This window comes from Alnus glutinosa, chromosome 14 (assembly GCF_958979055.1).
Source record: "Alnus glutinosa chromosome 14, dhAlnGlut1.1, whole genome shotgun sequence".
NCBI lineage: Eukaryota > Viridiplantae > Streptophyta > Magnoliopsida > Fagales > Betulaceae > Alnus > Alnus glutinosa.
In genome coordinates, this window is record NC_084899.1 from 21,469,695 (window position 1) to 21,491,234 (window position 21,540).

The 21,540-nt window shown below is 35.6% G+C and overlaps 2 protein-coding genes across 2 annotated transcripts; one reads left to right on the forward strand and one right to left on the reverse strand.

Moving 5' to 3' along the window:
- The first annotated feature begins 2,198 nt into the window (after positions 1 to 2,198).
- LOC133858126 (uncharacterized) lies at positions 2,199 to 9,418 on the forward strand. The gene is made up of 6 exons (XM_062293570.1): positions 2,199 to 2,542; positions 4,941 to 5,002; positions 5,111 to 5,373; positions 6,830 to 6,904; positions 7,020 to 7,082; positions 9,099 to 9,418. The coding sequence occupies exons 1-6, from the start codon at positions 2,439 to 2,441 to the stop codon at positions 9,141 to 9,143; spliced, it is 612 nt and encodes a 203-aa protein (XP_062149554.1). The 5' UTR covers positions 2,199 to 2,438; the 3' UTR covers positions 9,144 to 9,418.
- Positions 9,419 to 11,008: 1,590 nt separating this feature from the next.
- Positions 11,009 to 20,728, reverse strand: LOC133857861 (uncharacterized). The gene is made up of 13 exons (XM_062293219.1): positions 20,457 to 20,728; positions 19,680 to 20,334; positions 19,001 to 19,085; positions 18,798 to 18,887; positions 17,528 to 17,601; positions 17,191 to 17,275; positions 17,013 to 17,102; positions 14,584 to 14,714; positions 14,196 to 14,277; positions 14,031 to 14,078; positions 12,436 to 12,508; positions 12,226 to 12,329; positions 11,009 to 11,399 (listed from the first exon to the last, which is right to left on the reverse strand). Exons 1-13 carry the CDS (start codon positions 20,632 to 20,634, stop codon positions 11,280 to 11,282), a joined length of 1,815 nt encoding a protein of 604 aa, XP_062149203.1. The 5' UTR covers positions 20,635 to 20,728; the 3' UTR covers positions 11,009 to 11,279.
- Between the last annotated feature and the right edge of the window lie 812 nt (positions 20,729 to 21,540).

Genomic DNA, 21,540 nt, shown 5'->3' on the forward strand with positions numbered 1-21,540 from the left:
AGTGCACTCGATTAACGATGAGGGTGACTGTCCCACGAGCTATGTCAGTATCATCGATGATACTCGGGGGATCCTGCACTCGTTTTCTTCATGGAAGGTTTTATTTGTTAGGCGTGAGTGTAATTTTGTTGCTCACAGTTTAGCCCGTGTGATTGTAACTCAAGAAGGTCTTTTTCAAGTCTGGATTAAGTCGTTCCCGGACTCGGTTCGCAACTGTGTAAGTACTGATCAAGGGAGTCTTTCCCTCGTTTAATGAATTCTATGAATGTTATCCAAATTTTTTTTTAAAAAAACCCTTTAATTTTCCAACACTTTGCAAAAGGTGGTATCAAAATTTATGAGGATATTCATTTCATTTAAGTATCTTCTTCTTCTTCTTCTTCCTCTCTCTCTTTTTTTTTTTCCTTTTTTTTTATTTATTTTTTTAATAAAAGTATTTCTTTATTTTGTTGAGTTTTTATTTCACAGATCAACAAAACTCGTAACACAACTTTGAAAGTAAAAGATAAGCACCAACTACAAAGAGTAAACAAGTGTTGTTCATGTGTTATAGTTTTATGTCTTCCTTAACGGGTGATTTAGACAACAAAGCCAAATTGTTAAAATTCTTCAATTGGAGCGTTAATCAAATAAATTGATAGTTATGTAAGAACATGTAAATGAGACTGTAAAAAAAAAAAAAAACAAAAATATCTTAATTAGAAGGGTTAATTATCCCATTGGTACCTGAATTTTAAGTTATTTTAAATTTAGTACCTAAGTTTTCATTTGTTTTATAGGTGGTACCTGAGTTAGGGGTAAAAACCTGTTTAGTACCCCTATTACATTTTCCGTTCAAATATTAACGGCATGATACGTGCCAACCGCTGAGGTTGACACGTGGCACTATACAGAAAAAAAAAATAATAAATAAAAAATTTTAAAAAAATTATATAAAAAAAATAAAATAATACAATTAAAGAAAATTAAAAAAAAAAAAAAAAAGAAAGAAAGAAAAAAAAAAAAGGTTTTGGACCTTGGGGGTGGCCGAAACACTGCCCATAGGAGTGGTTCGGCCACCTCCATGATGGCTCTTCTTCTTCTTCTTCTTCTTCTTTTTTTTTTTTAAAAAAAAAAATTGTATTATTTTATTATTTTTATATAGTTTATATATATATATATATATATATATAATGCCACGTGTCAACCTCAATGGTTGACATGTGGCAAGCCGTTAATATTTGGACGAAAAATATAACAAAGGTACCAAACAGGTTTTTACTCATAACTCAAGTAACACCTATGAAACAAATAAAAATTCAAGTACTAAATTTAAAAAAGCCTAAAACTCAAGTATCAATAAATTATTTAACCCTAATTAGAATCATCTTGTAATTTTCGGAATTTTGTCTACTAGACCACAATTTTCAGTTTGACTAATTTAAGATTCGAGTTTACAAATATTTTAAACCTAAACTTATGCCAATTTTTTTCTCAAATAAATAACAAAAATAACATGCAAATACTATTATATCATTTTTCTTTTTTAAAAAAAAAACACACATTTGATGGGGTAGCCCACAATCAAAAATCCAATTCTCATGCACTAAATTATTGTGAGGACCATGCCACATGAGATTGGGGGTGATAGGAAGATGATGTGGGTAACAAATAAAATCACTGCCGTGAACTCTTTTTGTTGGGGGTGGCCGCGAGCAGACCCTCTTTGCTAGGGGGTAGCGAAGTAAATGAGTGAATCGCAACAATACCCAACAAACGGGGCTCGTGGCTGCGGCAGGCTGCCCTATATTTATTTATTTATAAATTGAAAAAGAGAAAAAAAAAAAAAAAAAATTGAGAATTTAACAGAATTTGACGGAATCTGTTAAAAAATTTAACAGAATTTGACGCCAGAGATCGATTTGTAATTATTGCATATCACGAGGACTTATTGCATACCACGAAGACCTCCAATGAACTTTTTAAACCATAGAAAGTAAAAAAATAATTATGACATACTACATAAATTAACGGTGCAATTTTTCTTATATATATATATAAGAAACAACCAATAATTGATTTTTGAACCTATTACTAAATCCCAGAAATCGATTAGTTCGAACTAAATTCACATGAGAGAGGTGAAAAAAAAAAAGTAAAAATAAAAGGAACAACCAAAGCAAAAACGCTGCGTTTTACTGTTGCTCCAGATTCCTCTCTCTATCTCTCTCTCTGCCCTTCAGAATTCCCTTTCAATTACAAATTTCCCTGCACTTCAATTCTTTCATATTCCTCTCTATCCCCGGAATTCAAACTATTACTGCTGATTTAGAATCCCAAAAGAGGAGTTTAATTATCTCCAGGATTTAAAATCTTTTTCTTCTGCTGCTTCCCCCTGATTACGATTAGGGTTAGGGTTAGGGTTTTTTGTATCTATTTAATTAGTAAGGCATAAGAAGATGTATGCTGATCGAGTGGAGGCTGAATCCAAAAGGTCAATAAAGGACCGACTCAATGGGGCCTCCATTGGTGATACTCGGCGGCGACAGCTCACCGGCAAGAGGTTCGTTTTTTCACTTCCTTCTGTTTGTTTCCAAGAAAAGTTGTTCCCTCTTTCTCTGTGTAACAATTCACTTCACTATATAGTGTTGATGGTCTAAAGGTGTTTAGCTTCACGCTGATGCAGATTGGTAGCCTAGGCATGTGAACTTAAAGATTTTTTTGGGCTTTTAGTTCTTCGATGGTTTATGGATACGATTTTTCCTGTTTTTGGATTGAAGGCTGGGCTTATACTTGAATTCGAATCTCAATGGTTATTTTATTTGGAAAGTTGTAAGAGTATCTGCGGTTCCCTGCATTCAGGGTAATTTGAGTCGTAGCTGATCAAAGGAGTTAGTTACTTTTGATGTGGGTGTTCTAATTCTGGTGAAAATCGAGAAAGAACTGCATTTGACCATGTGGCTATCTTTTATTTTTTCAAAGACCAAATTCATAGGGATTCCTGTGATCGTCTCTCATAATGTTGTTAATGATGCCGTTGCAAATGTCCGTAGAGAAGTTAACTTTTGAGTTTCCTAGTCTTGAATCTGTTTATTGTTTCTGGAATGGCTCAAAATCCCTGTATCTGCAACTGCAAAGATCAGTTAGTTGGAAATCTGGGAACTGTTGTGCATCCCATAATGAAGTAATGTCATAAAGTTTCTTGTTCACCAATTTGTTAACTCGCCCTCCCTCGTAGAACTCAAATCCTTTGATCCATGAGTGTTTGAGAACATTTATTTTCGTTTGAATATGGTTACTCACACACACAGGGAGAGAGGGAGGGAGGGAGAGAGCCTGGTCAAAGGCCTAACACTGCCTTGATGCACCTCCACAAAGTGTGACGCTGTCTGAGTAATCTAGATGGGAAGTAGGAATCCTTCCATCACAGTTTCAAGCTTAGTTAGAAACTATCCATTTGGTTTTGCAAACCTAGCTTTAGGGTACATTTGGCATGCAGAATAAACCCTTGTTTGGTTAGTTTATTATTCCTAGGAATAGCTATTCCTCTAAAAGAGAAGAGGAATGGCTATTCCTTTCATGTGGGAATAGCACATCGATTTAATTTTATACAAAAGCCCTCTCAGAGAACGACAAAGAAAAATAGGATAGAGAAACCCGCTGTCTTTTTTTTGATAAGTAAGATGAAATGAAAGAAAAATTAAAATGTTCCCCACCTAAAAGTGAGACACTGAGAACGTGCCGATGGAGCTGAAATCCCATTAATTTGAAACCGCCAGGGATGAACGGAGACCATCCACCATGAGGTTCCAAAGGCTAATGAGGAAGTGACAGATCCAAAGGATACAAGACATGCCTCACAGAAAATATAGGCCAGGTGGCTGAAGAGAAGGACTCAAAAGGAAAACCCTAGAGAGAACTCTACGTTTCGATTTTGCGCAGTGAGAAACCCACTCTCTATCGTCTAACCCCTCTTTGGTGCCCACCAGATTTATGGCATGTCTTTATGATGCATATGTCTTTATGGGTTTTTGTCTTTTTTTTTTTTTTTGATGGATGGGTTTCCGTCTTTGTTTATGCGTGTAGCTCATACACTATTTAGGTGCTGAGAATCTGTAAGAAAAGAAAAGAAATGAAATAAAAATTCTTAACTTTGGAATTTCATTTAGATGTGCCATATATGACGATTTTGGCATATCATATTTTGTTTTCTTGTTTTTGCTTGTATACTTGTCTATTGATGCAAACAAGAACAAGTGAAAAGGTAAGTTTAGCAGTCAAATAGAGGGTTAATGAAAGTGTATTTTGTTTAGGAACTGTATGTTTGTGGAAATGGAACTGAAAGGAGCTTATGCAAATTGTTGCACAAATTTGGATTAAAGATTTAGAACAGATGCTGCTCTTTGGACCAATGAATTTAGAACTTTTATTTTTATCATAGTGAACTCCATAAAAATGTAAATTAGAATTGTACTATAAGGGTGTTTTAGGAAATTTGATTCCATTCACCTGCGTATTGCATTGTACCAAACATTAGAATACACATTTAGGGTTCTATTCCAGTGTTACAAACAAACTAATAAATAGGAAGAACTATTACATTTTAACTTCTTCCGTTACCAGTAATAGCTATTCTTTTTCCTAATGGAATAGTCATTCTAGAAAGGTCAAGAGGAACTCTGTGCGTGTACTCTCCTGGATTTATCTTATACACTGCCGGTTGCCTTTGTGGTTGACTATTTCAGGTTTGTAGTTGGTAGTCTATAAGTTTCCTCTGTTGGATGGTAGTGTCAACCTTACTTTCTTGTTCAAGTGGAAATTAATTATATTAGATAATATAACCCCTTCTTAATTCCCCTTCCAACAGTATCTTCTGGATTTTTGTTCTAAATGGTCGAGTTCTCTTAATTTATTGAGGCAAAAAAAATTTAATAATTGAGTCAATGGCATATCTTTTGCAGGCAGAGGCAAGATGACAAGTGGGAACATGATCTTTATAACGATGATGGACCCCAAATGTCAAGTATGGATTCTCTCTGATGCTATAACATGCAACTAAAGCTTTCTCTATTGTGGGATATCACTAAATCTTCTCTATGTGGTTTTGACTGGGTTCTAATGGCTTTTGAAGGCCACAATGTTGGGGCTCGAGATCTCCGTTTGAAGCTCCAAAAGAAGACTCTCCACCAAGCATCTCAAAGTGGTTCTCTTTCAGGGGTTAGGGATCTACGTGAAAAGTTGTCTGGCCTGATTAATACACAGCCAATGAACATTGAACCCTCAAAGCCAAAACTGGAAGCTCTTAGACCGGCCAGGAAAAGTATAGTTGTTGAGGCTGCAACTGATGTCAAAAAGGCCACGAATTCTGCTCCTAGGAAAAAAGCTTCACAAAAGGCATGCCCTTTTTCTTTTTATTTCAATTTATCCACTCACTATAGAACTTCTGGGAAGATTATTGTATTAAGTTATTTTTTGTGCATCTTTTGGTGATAGTTGCAATTTGAACTCTATTGGGATGGAATATTAGGGAATGTTTCTTATCTTCATATGGTTGGGATTTTTACACGCATTATTGCATGATACATGTTTTAAAGTATTTAATGTAGGACATCAGACCAGGATATATATGAGTTTTTTTTTTTTTTTTTTTTTTTTTTCTGATTTTATGTGTGGGTTTGGGGTTGAGGGAGGGGGAGGGGGAGGGGAAGGGACATAATAGTTTTTTAATTGGCTACTTATTTGATTTTACATCATGTAGTTGTGCATTTTCACTAGGACTTGCTTTCAAATATGCAGTCAATGCAGAATGAATGACATTGGGGTCGGTTGCCAACTGCAATAGTATGCTCTAAGGTTTCTCAAGAAATATTGAGTGGAATAAAGGGTTCGGACTAAAGTATAGGGTGGGTATGAAGGTAGCTTTAAATATGGACAAAAAAACTTAAATTAAAATAGCAGCACTTTATATTGACAAGAATAACATGGGGGCAATTGGAGATGTTGTGTTAGTTTCAGTGTATTTGTTATCATAGTCGTACTTTAGACCTGTCATTGATAGGACAAGATTCATTAGTTAGAATAAAGAAATATGACTATTACTGCAAAACAGAAAAATGATGGGGTTGGGTCCACTTCTTGAACCTAGCTTGCATTGTACACATTACTGCTAACAGGCTGAGCAAAGAAAGTGTTATATCACTGTTAAAGAACAATTTGGTCGAATCCCTGCCTCTTGGGGTAACAAATATGATTTTGCTGCTGTTAGGTGCCAGTGGTGGACTAAAACAGGGGGCAGGTTGTCTTATTACCTGGAAAATGAAACTTTTTCAATATTATCTGTTGACATTAGATGATTTAGAACTCAATTCTTTGGTACTCAAGTAAAAATCAGAGGCATTTACTGCATAGTGATGATACTAGTAGCAATTAAAAATTCTAAATCTTCAATTACTAGTGTTGCGCCCCTATATTGCATTTCTTGTGGTTATATCAGAGACTGGGGGATCAAATCCAACTTTTATCATGGTTAAGTGAGGGGAGTCCTCCCATCATCAAAATGGGCTTTTCCAATGGCTCACATAATTTCAAAGCAAGTGAAAAACAAAGCATTTGTTATCATTATACTATGCACATTCTTTATTGCTTCATCAAATGGCTGAAACGCCCCTCTTCGCATTAAAATAAGAATCTTTGGATCAAGCTGGGTAGGTGGAGGGTTAATCTGACTATCTTAGCTCCTGGAGTTTCAACTAGAAAGATCTGTTTTTCTTTTTTCTTTTACCCTGCACAATTGAAGTGATCTAGTCTTTCAGTAAATACACTTTCTAAGTCCTGCTTTCTTTTGGCGCAGGCTGGGACATCAGTGGATGAATTTCTGGACTCTTTGGGCCTCGACAAGTATACTATTACTTTTCAAGCAGAGGAAGTATGGAAATGCTTTCCTTCTTCCTGTGTATTGCAAAATTGTATACTTTCTTTGCTGTTTTAATCCTTACTTTTTGAGGAGCCTTTAACTTTTAGACCCCCGTCTATTTCTGCAGGTTGATATGACTGCCCTAATACACATGACTGATGACGACCTCAAGGCTTTAGGAATACCAATGGTAAGCCTAAATAAGACTAAGATACAACACAGTTTCATTTTTCTTTTCCTTTTGTTTTGGTCCTTAGCAATATCTTAAGAGTTCTTCTTCTCCTCTCTCTCTCTCAATTTGGTTTTGATAAGTAAAGAACTCATAAAAAACGAAAGCGTGATATAGTGGCGGAACACTAGTACACAACAAGTGTACAAGAGAAATATTTTAGAATTCTTTCCACTGGCATTGGAGATGTGGAACTGCTCTCGTATATATGAAGGAGGAGTAGTGAAAATAAGTTTTGGCTTTCCCCTGCAACAATCATATTTGTTCAAGACCAAGAAATCCAACTTTTGAAAATTATTCTGGAGAAGACCTAATTTCAACCTGCAAAATGGGAGTACAGTTTTGTTGAAAGCAATTTTGAAAAGGGTTAACTAACTTTTTGCCCCCTGTGACTTAAAGACTATTTTTTGCCTCATTTGCTTCAATTTGTATCACTGATGGTATCTCATTTATGGCTAAAAATGAATATGATACTTCCGTCCAAAAATTGACGGAAGTTCACGTCAACACCCTTAAAAAACTGACACGTCCTATGCCCCATTAAAAATAAAGTTATACAATTAAAAAACTAAAAACATTAAAAAAAATACTTTTTGAAAAAAAAAAAAAAAATAGAGTTGTGGCTTGAGCCACCCCTTTGGGCAAAATGGGGGTGGCTCATGGCCAGTCTTGGGGTGGTTCGGTCACTCCTAAAGAGAAAAATGGGGGTCGTTTCGACCACCCCCTGAAGCTGGTCTGGCAAACCAACCCCAAGGGCCAAACCCCAAGTTTTTTTTTTAATGATAATTTTAAAAGCCACCTCATGATGGAGGGACACAAGAGGGACTTATCGAATTACTCCCTTAAGTCTGGTGATCCTAACCCATTTGGTTGAGGTCTTTTGGGTTTTAAGGCGGTTCAAATATTTTCCAGGTCTGCTAAAACGTCATCTATATGTGTGTTGTCCCAGCATTTTACTATAGTTTACTGGAGAATAAATTTTCAGATTGGTTATTTTCTTCGTTATCTTTTATTTTGCCTTTAGTGTTTCAGTTTTGATCCCTGTTCCTTGTGGAATTCAAGCTGTTCTTGCCAACAGAAACTAGATCTGAAGCCAGGTTTTTTAATCTTGAGACTTTATTTGAGTTGATTAGGGTCCACCACTAGTTAGCTGTTATCTATTTTAGGTCAAATTGCTGCTAGTTCAGTTCTAATTAGGTTTAAGTTTAATTATGTTAGGGGTAATATCAATTCCAAATTTTCTATAAACCAGAGGCCCATTAGTCTTCCTCTTCTCTCTTCTTTCTGGTGGTGAGACTCCACCAAATTCCCCCTTCTTTCTTTTTTCCGATGGTGAGACTCCACCAAATTCTCCTTCTCTTTGGATTGTTTGACTCAATCCCTTTTCTTTTTTCCCTATGTTATTCTTCTTTCAAATTCTTTCCTGCATCACTCAGCCTTATGATCTCCCCTCTGTCCTTGCTTTGCCATTCTTAACAAACACAACTTTGTTTTCCTGCTCAGCACATTCTAAAATCTTTTGTTGCCTATAATCGTACTGTCACATTTGAATCCATATATCTTTTCACGAATGGGCAATTCCTTTGAATTACTAGAACACATTCATATCTAATTCTCTTTTCTTCTCTTTCTATGGTAGCATTCTGTAAAGTTTAAAACCCAAATATATATATATAAATGACATACCATTTTTAGTCTCAATCAATTATATATAGGTTATTATTGTTTTCAGTCTCTCTTCGCTGTGATCCTAGAGAAGTTGAGGGCACATAGATAACTAAAGTCTGGGTGAAGTATGGCTTTTCTGATGTGGTCTTCACTTCTACTGAGACACTTCTTGTCAAACTCCATTGATATGTGGTATCATGTGAAATGCGAGTTAGTGAACAACTCTTTCGTGTTTTTGTCGAACTGGTGTGAATGTTTTCCTGAGCTTCAGTCTTAAGCTTTTTGGGTTTTTTTCCTTGGTGTTTTCAGGGTCCAAGAAAGAAGATACTTTTAGCGTTGGAATCAAGAGCCTGAAATGTGGGAGGAGAGCAGCTTATTTGCCGGATATATGCCCTGTATTATGATATTCCTATGGCACTTGCATGTTAGCAGGCCTGTGTTTTGGCTGCCAAGGGCTTGACATCTTCTCTTATTTTTCTCTTTCCCCTTTGTTTTTTCCCCGTTTAACTGATTGTATTGCTTATAGTGGCTTCACCAAGCTCATTTTGATATTAAGCTGATGTGAAATTATTAGCTTGCAAGGGAGGTAGGAGTTTTAACGTAATTAATTTGTTGGTTTCTTTTATGAAGTTTTTGGATTTTTCTTGCACATTGTGAGAATCAATTAAACTGATTAGGATTGGGGATAGCCAATTAGGGCGATTTTCAATCCACGCTACTAATTCCACATCCCATGAGAGGCTAACTTTGCTGCATCTCTATTCTCTATCACCATCTATTCTCACAAATTCATTTGTTTAATTAATTGCTGTGAAAATTGCATTTTCAGTTTCATGTGGTGGAAACCCTTAATTTAATGATATTGTGGTGTTTGTTGATTATAGGAAAATGTTTCAGAACAATACCAAAGACGCTGTTATGGAAATTCCTGAATATGAAATATCCACAAAATATTCTAACCCCAATCAAAAAGAAAAAGAAAAGTTGAGAAGAGAGATTGCCTTTTTTTAAAAGCTGCATGTAATACGATATAATATATATATATATATTGCCCAACTAAAAATTAGTAGTTAAAGAAAAAGGTTTTCAAGGTCAATGTAAAATTATATCCGAAGTGTCAGAAAAATTATGTTGAATTGTTCGGCATTTCAAAGTCTATGCCTTTTGGGGCAAATTGGGATTGATTGCAATTTTTTAGTTAAATTGCAGCATGTCCAAGTCCGATATGAAAGATTTTTAATGAAGTCTACTTATTTGGACAGGTGAACCCATTAGAGTCTTCTCTTAATTGATTGTTCGAATTAGCTGCAATCTGAACAACCAATTGTATGAGATCCAGATTCTTTTTCTACCACCCTCCCCCACTATTCTTTCATGACATGGCAGCCACCATGGCTAATTATTAATTAATGTTTACCGACTTTTTGTTGGTTTTATTGATTTTAGCATAGAGAGTTTTGACGAAACTAAACGTTAGAAATTTGTCTAAAGTTTCAACTAAATAAAAAATGAATTGTTTTTTGAAAGAATTTTCCATTGAATACATTTTTTCGAAAATATTTTGGATCGAAACAAATTATAAATACGACTTCAACGACCAAAGGACGGTTTACACTTACTACTCAAAATTTACACAATTAATTAGAACCCTTTAAATGTATTACTGCAAACATATAAAAATGAAATTTTAATCCACGAAAATCTCCATTAAAACACATTCCCCTAAAATTAAAAATATCTTAATTTTTACAAATAAAAAATATTTAGAACAATATAAGATACCAGTATTTTCTTAAAAATTCACTTGATCTTCCTTTACGCTCCTACTATTTCGTCTGTTCTGGCAAGAAGTGAATAGGTGTAGCCTAAAGTACCTACAAGAACTTAAAATTTAACACTCGACCAATCGCGTCTACTCAAGCAAAAACCTTTTATTTCATTGTCTCCTTCACCAATATGATTGGTTGGTAAATACTAATAGCGAAAGATGCCACGTAAAAGAGAAATGTTATTTTGCATCCTCTCAACATACTCAGTTAATATGACAAGCTCAATCCACCTTTAATTTTCTTTTTTTTTCCCCTTTTAAATAAAATTGATCTAAGAATAAATTTGGCATGCCACATCAGTTGAATATAGTGGGGAAATGTTGAGAGAATGCAAAATATCATTTCTCAGAATAAAAAACTATTAAAACAATGCCTCTCTAAAAAAAAAAAAAAAAAAAAAAAAAAAAAATCTTGAACATCACTGTTTAAAGTTATTTACAACTGAAATGGTATTGGTGTATCTCGAGTTTTGCTCGTGGCTTGAGAATTTCAACCAAAGAAAGGGGCAACAAACTCAAACCAAAAATCAAATACAACAAGAAAGAGATAATGCTGTATTCTTCCAGGAAGCTTAGAAGTGGCCAATTTCCTCCAACGATGATTTTTGTCCTAAAAGCTTTAATAGCTTCAATATCGGAGCCTTGCTCCATGTCAACTCGATTTAAGAATCTTTTTTGACTTTGGTCTTCCATACTAAATACTTTCTGTTTTCTTGCTTGTATCTTCTCCATTCTCTTAATGCTGCCAGGAGGACATGCATTGAAACTGGCAGAAAGAAAGGCTGTGCAAAAAGTGGCAGAAAACATAAAAAAAAAATATATGAGATTAGTCATTGTATTCTATCAAGTTGAAAAGAAGCTACACTTGTCCCTTATCTGTTCTCTAACTGATTTATACAAGTTAACTGCAAATATAAAAAGTTCAGCAACTGCGGATTTGACATCTGAATGCCCTTTAAGGTAAAAAGATTTGATTTACAAACCCAACTATATGCAACACAATCTTTTGGGTATGTAAACGGGTTAACCATAATGAACCATAAATTTTAAAAGAAAAAATCAATTATATTTCTTTTTTCAGCACTTTAAAAATAAAAATAAAAAATAGGCAGACTAGACAAATAGATAAATGGTATTTGTAACCCCCATTTGAATCTACTTAATATTTATATTTCTGCATGCTCATGGTCTAGATTTTTTTTTCCCTTTAACTAGCTATTGTCTGAATAATATAAAAACCAATTCTTATCAGAGCATACAGGTCTCGTCTATATTCAATGCAGAGTAGATTTGCACATTTTTTTTTTTTTGGAATAATAATTTATTAAAGACAAAAGGCAACGCCCTTGTGCACAAAAGATATACAGGAAAAGTTACCACCCAAAAGGTGTCTAAAATCTAGAAAGTTAATCTTAGATATTCGAAGTAGAGAAGTTAGCAACATAAATAACAGCCCAATCCAAAAGAGATCTCAAAAAATAGGCTTTCAAACGTAGCACATTGGATTCTACATTTGCACTTTATCTAATGATTTGATTGTGAAGATATTCTAAGTAAGTTTGAGAGTTTAAACGGGACCTAGAATACTCAAATGTTTAAACAACTAACCGAATAGACAGCAAAACAATGCTCAAATGAGTAGTAGCTGACGGACATAATTGATGGGTGAAAAAAGGCATCCTCTGCCAGAGATCTTGCTTCCCTAGAGGACACTGACAAGAAATGAGAGTAAACTCCATATTAGGGGTTTCCTTGAAATGAGAAACATAGACAAAAAATCCTAAACTGAAGCAAAAGTAAGTAGTCCTGGAAACATACCAGCGGAAGCATCATAAAGTCCAAGAGAGGCATTACTTTGAGCCAAGTTTGCAGCCTCAACAGAATACATTACCTGCTTCCGGTGAAAAACCATAAGTTACACTAGAAACAACAGTCATGGTACACAATATAGCCAGACCTTTCATGGTGTCAAGCAGATATAGGATAAGATTAATCTTATGTTTTTGAGATCCCTGTTTGACTCAATTTTTGTTTTGGAAATATTTTTCTCTTTCTTTTTTTAGAGATTATTGATTTCCAAAATTTAGACTATGGTTTGTAGCTATATGGGGGTCCTTTTTATTTGAATATATTTGTTTTATATCCAATCAAAACCCTTTGGTATTATTAGGATGATATACATATTTTCATATTTAGTTAAATTATTACTTATCCCAAAAGTTTAAGCTGATAGAAAGAGGTAAATTTAATCATTTAATCAATATTTTAATACAACGTAAAACATAAGACATGAAGGCTACAATCACTTCCCTTCGAAGAAAAGAAAAGAATATGATGCTCAAATGCTTCTTGAAGTTCATTTTCAGAAATAAATTTTTTGCAAGAGTATATATTAGAATAATACATTTTAGGCTTCATCAGGAGTTTTCTGTATGAGCTCCTGACTGAAAACCAGAACACAGTGAACTACAGGCAGAATCCGTACTCCCTGTTGTTTTCAAGTTAGTGCCCCCCCCCCCCCCCCCCCCAAAACACACACAAAAGACAGTTAATGATAACCAAACCCAATTGTAATGCCTGGGTTACAGACTTTTGCTGTCAGTACTCTTTCATCTCACACAAAAGCAGATAATGAATGGCAACTTCACCTACTTTTTCCAATTCATAACAGTAAAATTTCTTTCTTTCTTCCAATTACATAGATAATGAACCAAAATAACCATTTATACTCCTGGATCAAGGACCAAACATTGACTGAATTCATTGAATAATTGCACCCAAAAAAAAGGGAAAATTACTTATTCAATCCCTGCGTTTGTAGTTGTACCAAACTTATCCCCAGGTACTAAAAACATCATGAAGATCCCTAGGTAAGTTATTTGTTCAAAATGGTCCCTGCCATCCAGCCGTTTGACAAAAACAATTAGATGCACATGTGAATCCACTTCACAACCAATCACCGATTGACACGTGGCATAACTCATGACTAGGCTTGTTGTTCTTATAAAAGTACAGTTTTACCCCTCAAATAAAAACAAAAAGAAGAAGAGGGCCAGTCGGCCGGCCTCTCATTTTGTGAGGGGTGGCTATGAAGGATGACCCCCTTTTTTTTTCACCAAGGGGTAAAACTATAATTTTATAAAAACAGTAAGTCTGAATCATCTGCTATCCCATGTATTAATAATCGGTGATTGGTTATAACATAGATCCAGGTATGCATTTAACGGTTTCCGTCAAACGGCTGGATGGCAAAGACCGTTTTAGGCAGATAGCTTACCAAAGATCTTAATGATACTTTTGATACCCTAGGGATCAGTTTGGTATAACTGCAAAATTCAAGGATCAAATCAGTAATTTTCCTAAAATAATAAAAAGAGAAGACCAATCAATAAGCATTCTACTTGACAACTCACCTGTTTACCAATCTCATCCATGATAATCATCCTTGGCAATGATTGAACCTGCATGGACAATATTTGCAAACTTGTAAGAAAGTATCTTCCTGAAACAAGGCGGTCGATTTATTAATGCCTAAACTGAAAAGAAGAAAATGAAATGCGAGAAAACTATGAACATACCAATCTGGAAAGAGATCCAAGCGTTGTAGTACATGAATGAAGATTAAAACAGGTATGTTGCCGCGACAAGACATCCAATTCCCTAGAGACAAATGGTCATTAAGAATACACTTATAATGGGCGCAATACAAGCCAAGTCAATTTTATGAAGAAAATATGTCTTAATATTAGGTAAAGAAGTTCAATTTACTATTACAACCCTTAAAAGTTCACTAGAATTTGCTCCTGGAGGACCTAAATATGCACCACTAAATTGAGAAATGTCATAGGAAAGAACAAAACAAAAATGACAATGCATTTCTGGCAAAAAGAAGGGCATTGTTTCTATGCAGCAAAAGTTTGTCAACCTCGTCATTTTGATTGGAAGCAAAAGGACCATTCTTCTTACCATTCAGTGAAGCCTCTCTCACTAGCTAAAAGGCTGGATGTGCCTGATGCACCATAGTAAAGATTGTCAGATTTAAGACCAAAAAGTTGGCGGAACTGCCCCATGATAACTTCAAAAATCTTCTGAAGATCCTGCTTCAGAATATGGATTAATCAGTATTAAGAAAATTAACTAGCAGCCATCTGCAGTAACAGAACATAGACTCCTAACAATTTCAAGTCCGGAAATAATAATGTGATGGCTTAGAAAATGCATGTTTGTACTTAGTTCATGTGCATCACAAGAAATTTCGCAACGGCATTTACTAGTGCCACCTGATGTCATGAAAACTTAAACTTTATATTGATCAAAATCTCAAACCCAATTAGTACTACAATAATCCATGAAATTAGAGTAGCACATAATCATTCTAGACATTGACATATCGACATAATTTTCACATTAATTGCATGTACCATCTGATGCGGAGTAAGTTATTAGTATTTAATTTTCAAGAGTCCATGGTATAGTGTTGCCCTAAATTAATTTAGGTAATTCAATAAGGGAAATGCCGGTGTTCCCACCAGCACCCCACCCCCATCCCACCACACCCTAAGTGATTTTATTTTTTTATTTAATAATTTCATTTTCAGTTTTTTCACTTAGAGTGTGGTGGGATGGGGGTGGGATGCTGGTGGGAACACCAGCATTTCCCATTCAATAATGGGCATTCACATGTTAGGTAAGTCGATAAAATTATGTTAGGCAAATTAATAAATAGATGTTGCCCTAGGGTTTAGTCAGAGTCTAATTAAGCATGCATTGTACTCCAATGGAGACAGATTTTGATGGAATAAAATTAACGAAAAAGTAATTTTCTCTCTTTTCTCTTTCTCTTCTCCCCTCTTTTATCTCTCTCTCTTCTCTATCTTTCCCTGGCTTCTTTTCTCTTTCTAGCTTCTATCTCTTCTTACTCTCTCCTCTCTTAGCTTTTTTTGCCTTAATTTTGCTGTGTGATTTTTGCGATCATTTTCTCCCACATCAAATTGGTATCAGAGCCTCTGCAACCATTTTCTATCAACAGTTGCATGATTCGATACACCACAAGCCAGTTGCACCCTTGTACCATCGTCGTTTTAGTCCTCCATAGAACAGCACAAACCCACACCCCCGAAATCTAGCATCTCCATCAGCCCCAAAATCCCATACCGGAAAACCATTCTTTCACTGAACCACCACCCAAACACCACAACACCCATCACAATACTCCACCCACACCGAAACCATCATATCACCCAACCACCGCCATTCAAAAATAAAAAATTCAGAGAACCCATTGCAACAATACTCTTCCCCATCAGAACCAACCCTGCCCGAACTGCAAATCCACACATCATCGCACCCAGCCGATGACTTGCATAGAGCCACAGCACCACCAGAATGAACACGTCAACGGCCAACATCATACTCAACAACTCCGTGGTTCCCAAACGCTAGCCCCTCACAGAGCAATGTCCGAGCCTCAATCTGTCGGCCTTCTTTCTCGTCAGCCCATGGCCTAGCCAAGATCTTTTTCAGCAGCTCGCTCAGGTGCTAGGAAAACATCGACCACCACCTCACCAGAACAACGACTTTGTAGAGCCGCTAACACCCATCTCGCCTTTGCACCAGTCATCAAAAACCGCGACACAGGAGTCGTGCCCGGCTGCACCGCTTGCTCCCCCATGCCCCGCCCGTGTCGTCCCCCCAGCGTTGCGGCCAGCATATATAGTTTCAGGAGGATAATTGTGGATGTTTTTATTTGGTTGAATGCATGGACCCATGTCTTTGCTGCCCCTGGGATTAAATGAGTGATACTTAAAAGGGTTATTGAGTTCTATCTCAGTGGGAAAAGTTTTTTTTTTTTTTTTTGATAAGTGCAAATTTTATTAAAAAAAACAGCGTAAGGCAGTGGGAAAAGTATTTTTGGCTGACAAAGTAGTTTAAAATGGAGCGCTGCCCCTTTTTGTCTCACATGGACAGATCGAAAGGAGGAATAGGAGCACATTTAACAACATTGAGAAGTCTATTATTGAACTCACATTTTTCTTGAATCCTTGTATGAGTGGGTTCTTGTCTTTAGTAGCATTCCTACTTCTTTTGTTGGATTGTTGTTCTTTCAAATTTTAAATCGTAATTCTTAGGACAACTATTTTTGTACTTCCTTTGCACCTGAGAATTTGCTATTTCATAATAAAAAATTTTATTACTTCTAAAATCGAATAGCTACAATGGTTTCCATTTCAAACATGCAGGAATCAGAGTTTAGAGTAATATATAACAAATGCAATGTAAAGGACAAAAAGATATTGAAAGCTTTGAGTCACTTGAACTTGAAGTTCAAAACCCAATTTTTAAATGATAGATACAGAATACATGTAACTGGACAACTTTGTAGATAAGCATCTAACCTGAGGAGAAATTGTGTGCCTTTGAGGATCCTGACTTTCTGAATCCTTTAGACAGCCTTGGGGATTCCAAACAATAACACCTCCCCACATCTGCATGATGTTGTCATTCAAAGTTCGTAACTTTAGAAAATTTCACAAGAACAGCAAGTATGAAGATAGTAAAGGCATGATATCTCACTGGAGATATGAACCCATTTGTCTTAGAAATCTCTCCATTTGGAAGCTGTAGTAGAAGAGGGCATTCCTTTGCAGATGGTATATATCTGACAACATAGAAAAAGAAAATTGTCATCGAACTGTCAAGAATGGACATGTCTTCTAGCTACTGACACCAGTATTCAGCATATGGATGTCCATTAACTAAAAAAGCCACATATCACTAGATGCTTATAATATATCACACAGTCAATGGACGAACACAAATTGCATTTTCACTCAAAATATAAATTTAAAAATCAGATAAAATACTTTCATTGAAATGATAATCAAAAGGAGAATCGAGTTAAAGAATATACACCACAAATTGCAATATCTTTGACCTCCCGCCTGCTGCAATAGAAGTATCCAAGTGCCATTCATTTGAATTCACCTAATTAAATCAGGCCAATAACATTAGTAAAATAAATAAATTACAAATAGAATTAAAACTAAAGGAAGATAAGATGAAAAAAGAATACTCTTGGGAAGATAAAATAAAAAATAAAAAAATAAAAAAAAAAACAATGACACTCACATGTAACACATACAAATAAGGAATAGCCCTTGACCAAAATATTCTTGTACTTCCCGCATATGTAAATGGAAAAAGTAAAAATGAAGAAATCATAAATGGAAAGAATGGAGAGAGAAGATTTATTTCTAGTGACCTCATTATTTTAAGAGAAAGCAAGGTAAAGAGATTTTGGCTTCAATTTGGGTTCTCCAAACATAAAAAATTTAAAAAATAAAAAATAAATTAGGGCCAATGCACTCTTGAGATTGAATGACGAAATTTTTTCACTTTTAAGTACTTGATTAAACAACATAATGTCTAGAATACAATCTGTTATTCACCATAGCCATATTATTTCCCCTACCCCTACTATTATCACCATCCATTGCCACCATCATCATAAAGTCACCAACAATTCTCATGTTTTAATTAAATTGCTCCAAATATTATAAATAATGATTAAGTAATTAAATTTGCCATTGCCCAACAACTCCGGCTTTTGAGATAAGTAATAATTTATTATAATATCAGAGTAAATGGTTTTAAGTTCAAATCCTTACTCCACTCTACCTCTTATTTAAAGGTAAAAATTCCACATGTTATGTCCCACTTATTGAGAAAAATCTAGGCCCGCATGTTAGAGGAATAATAGAACGATAATTAAGAGATTATGTTCATCACTTTTAATCAACTTAGAATTTTAAGATAAGTGGTAATTCATCATCCAAAAGGCATTTTGCCTAAAAAATACACTATTTTATAACAAAAATAAATACTTTGCAATTTACGCACCAAATGATACCATCATATTCCATCTAGCATTTCATTTTAACTATAGTATATTATGATGATTCCTTTTATATTCTATGGGCAAATTCAAGCACTACTTTAGAGTAATCATATCAAACACAAGGTAATATGTATGTCTACAGTTTAAAAAATAAATGTGATAGTAATATTCTTCAAAATTTCTACTTGAGGACTAAATCATTTTTTTTTATAAGTAATCAAGATATCATAAAAAGCGTAAACTTGAGGAGTAAATCATGACTTAAAGATTTAAAGAAGCATACAAAGAAAGGAAGATCCTTGGTACTAAACATGTAGCTCTTCCTCTTATCATCCCAATAAGAAAATGAAGACTTCGGTGTATGGTATAAAACCTGCCCATCAGGAAAACATTATAATCAAATAAGAGGACAGTCTAGACAATTTTAATACCAAAAATTTAATAAAACAAGGATAAGCATTTTTCAAATAATGGAATATTTATTACCTGACTTTCCACACTTATGTTTGCTACAGGTCCCAGAGCCTTAATTACAGGGGCCAATAGGGTCTCATCTATTGCTTGAAAATCCCTGCAGTAAAAGAGAATGCAAGACCAACTGGAATAAATACTCTTTCAAGATAAACATGTTCGAGTTATCGATAAAAAAAAAATTAAAAAAAAAATCAAAACACAAAAACAAGAATAGGCCCAGTTCACAAAACCCTCACCAAAGCTTAAAGAAAGACACGATCACTCCAGATTGGAACATAGCAACTCAAAACACAAAAAGAAGAATCTTAACTTCTAGCTGATTATCTTATCATTATGTCATGTCCACCAGAGACGTTGAGATCTTTGAGGAAATCAACAATTTCAAGATATTAGTACTGGAAGCTAACAGAGAAGACATTATAAACATCCACAAGTGGAAAAGGCTAGAGTCAGCTTCCAATGCTTTTTTAATCAAATCAAGGAGAAATGAGTGACCACCATAATTCTTCATATTCGTACCCAATGTTGTGTTATAATTTGGTTATTCGACTTCATCACTTAAAAATGTTTTCCATAAAAGCAAACACAACTAAAACGAAACAACTCTACCATGTCTTTAACATAAAACCCACTACTATATCTAAAACCAGATAAATTTCAGTAAATAAGCAGTCAAAACCAAGCTTCCTACCAATCATAAACCCAATCTTTCGGATCCGAATTAAGCAGATTAAATGAAAGCACAATCCTCCCATCAGCCCCCACAGGCATAAACTCCCCATGAATCAACCCTTCCTCCTTCCCACCATTCACAAACACCTTAACGAAAATCTCCGCAGCCCTCGCCACTGCCTCCTTCTCCGAAACCCTCCCGACAACCCAAGCATGTCGATACTTCCCCACCACAGCCCTCACCTCCTCACTATCCCCATTCACCACCACCACACTATACACCTTCCCACCCAACACATCCACCAAAACCTCATCAACACCCTCATCATCACCGAAATCAACTGCCCCCATTGCGCCACACTGCCACGGAGCCGAGTATTCCCCGATTCGAGACTCACAACCGGAACTAGAATCGACAACCACCGAGACAGTGTGGTTCGTGCAAGTGCCGCATTGTGGTATTTTGGAGGTCAATTTGGCAATTTGGTAGAGAATGGAAGATTCTAGGGCGTCTGGGGTTATGGAGGGTTTGGAATCAAAGCCTACGAAGATCGCTTGGAAATGGCATGGGAACAACAAGGGCTTCGATTCGATTTGGGCCGAGAGCGCATCGATTTCGCGGAATGGGAGCGGCGCGCGATAGATTTCCACTGACTTCCACATAAATGGAAAGCCTGCAGTGAATCAAAACCACAAATATGCGGTCAAAAGCAAAAAGCCATTCATAAATTGGAAGCAAATACAAATTCATATGAAATATCATATATATGAACATGATAGAGAAGGGGGACTGGACCTAGGAGGAAGGAGAAGAGAACTGAGAGGGTGAGACTGAGGCGCTTGAGTCCCGGTTTGGATTTTCGCATGGTTTTGGGGTCGAAGTCCGATTCGAGTTCTTGACCTTTGCGAGTGGTTTCGGATGTCTGGTGCGTCTCTCCTGGAGCTTCTGGAGGTGATTCGGTGATTTCCGCCATTGTTGAAGGGAGTGAGGCTTTGAGCTCTACTTGCTCTGATTGAGCATTTCAGAGCTACAGCGAACTTCTATGATTATTGCAATAATAATATGAATTTGATAAAATTTAATGCAATTTTTTTTTCCCCAAAAGGCCAATCTTGGGAATTAGATAGCTTTATTATAGCTCTATTTGGGATAACACATATTGTGTTTTATCAAAATCTAGATTTTGTATCCAATGAAACTTTCTGAAAATTGGAGCATGATAATTTTTTGAAAAATACTTAGTTAGTTATAATTTCATTAGGGTTAATTTATTGATTTGTAATTAATTGCATTATCTTGTGGATTCCTCTTATGACTTTTTTTAAGTTGGAATTACTATCGTTTTTATTAAAGGTTTTTTACAAACTCACATGATAATTTATATGGTTCTTACCACTTCGGCTACTAAAATGTGTTTATAACATGACATTACCTTTACAATTGATATGGCTGTTTGTATAACATTTACTTTCATAAAATTTGGGTTGTCGCGTGAGTTTATAAGATAATTGTAGTAATAAGTTGTAGTTTAAAAAATTTGTGGCTAAACAATGAGGGATTTGCTGGTAAAATACTTTAGGGGTAATTGTTTTTTCCCCATGAACTACCGGCCTATGTCATTTTGCCCCCACAAACTACCACTTCGACCAAAAGAGAGCATCAAACTACCATTTTTATTCACTTTGCCCCCTTCCGTCAAGAATCCCGTTAACTTGGATGGAATATACCATTTTTTACCGTTAATTTTGATTTAAAGACCAAAATGCCCTCTACACTAATTAATAAAAAAAATATTAAAATTAATATATTAAAAAAAAAACCTGAAGGAAAAGGGGTGCCGGCAGGTGGCTGCCGCCACCCCTGAGGTGGCCGGGTGGCC

Coding starts and splice junctions, on each gene's coding strand:
- LOC133858126 (XM_062293570.1), top strand. CDS start 2,439: ATGTATGCTGATCGAGTGGAGGCTGAATCCAAAAGGTCAATAAAGGAC. Junction 5,003..5,110: donor TGATGGACCCCAAATGTCAA/GTATGGATTCTC, acceptor TGGCTTTTGAAG/GCCACAATGTTGGGGCTCGA. Junction 7,083..9,098: donor AGGCTTTAGGAATACCAATG/GTAAGCCTAAAT, acceptor TGGTGTTTTCAG/GGTCCAAGAAAGAAGATACT.
- LOC133857861 (XM_062293219.1), bottom strand. CDS start 20,634: ATGGCGGAAATCACCGAATCACCTCCAGAAGCTCCAGGAGAGACGCAC. Junction 17,276..17,527: donor AAGATATTGCAATTTGTGGT/GTATATTCTTTA, acceptor CTATGTTGTCAG/ATATATACCATCTGCAAAGG. Junction 12,509..14,030: donor TGGATGAGATTGGTAAACAG/GTGAGTTGTCAA, acceptor CACCGGAAGCAG/GTAATGTATTCTGTTGAGGC.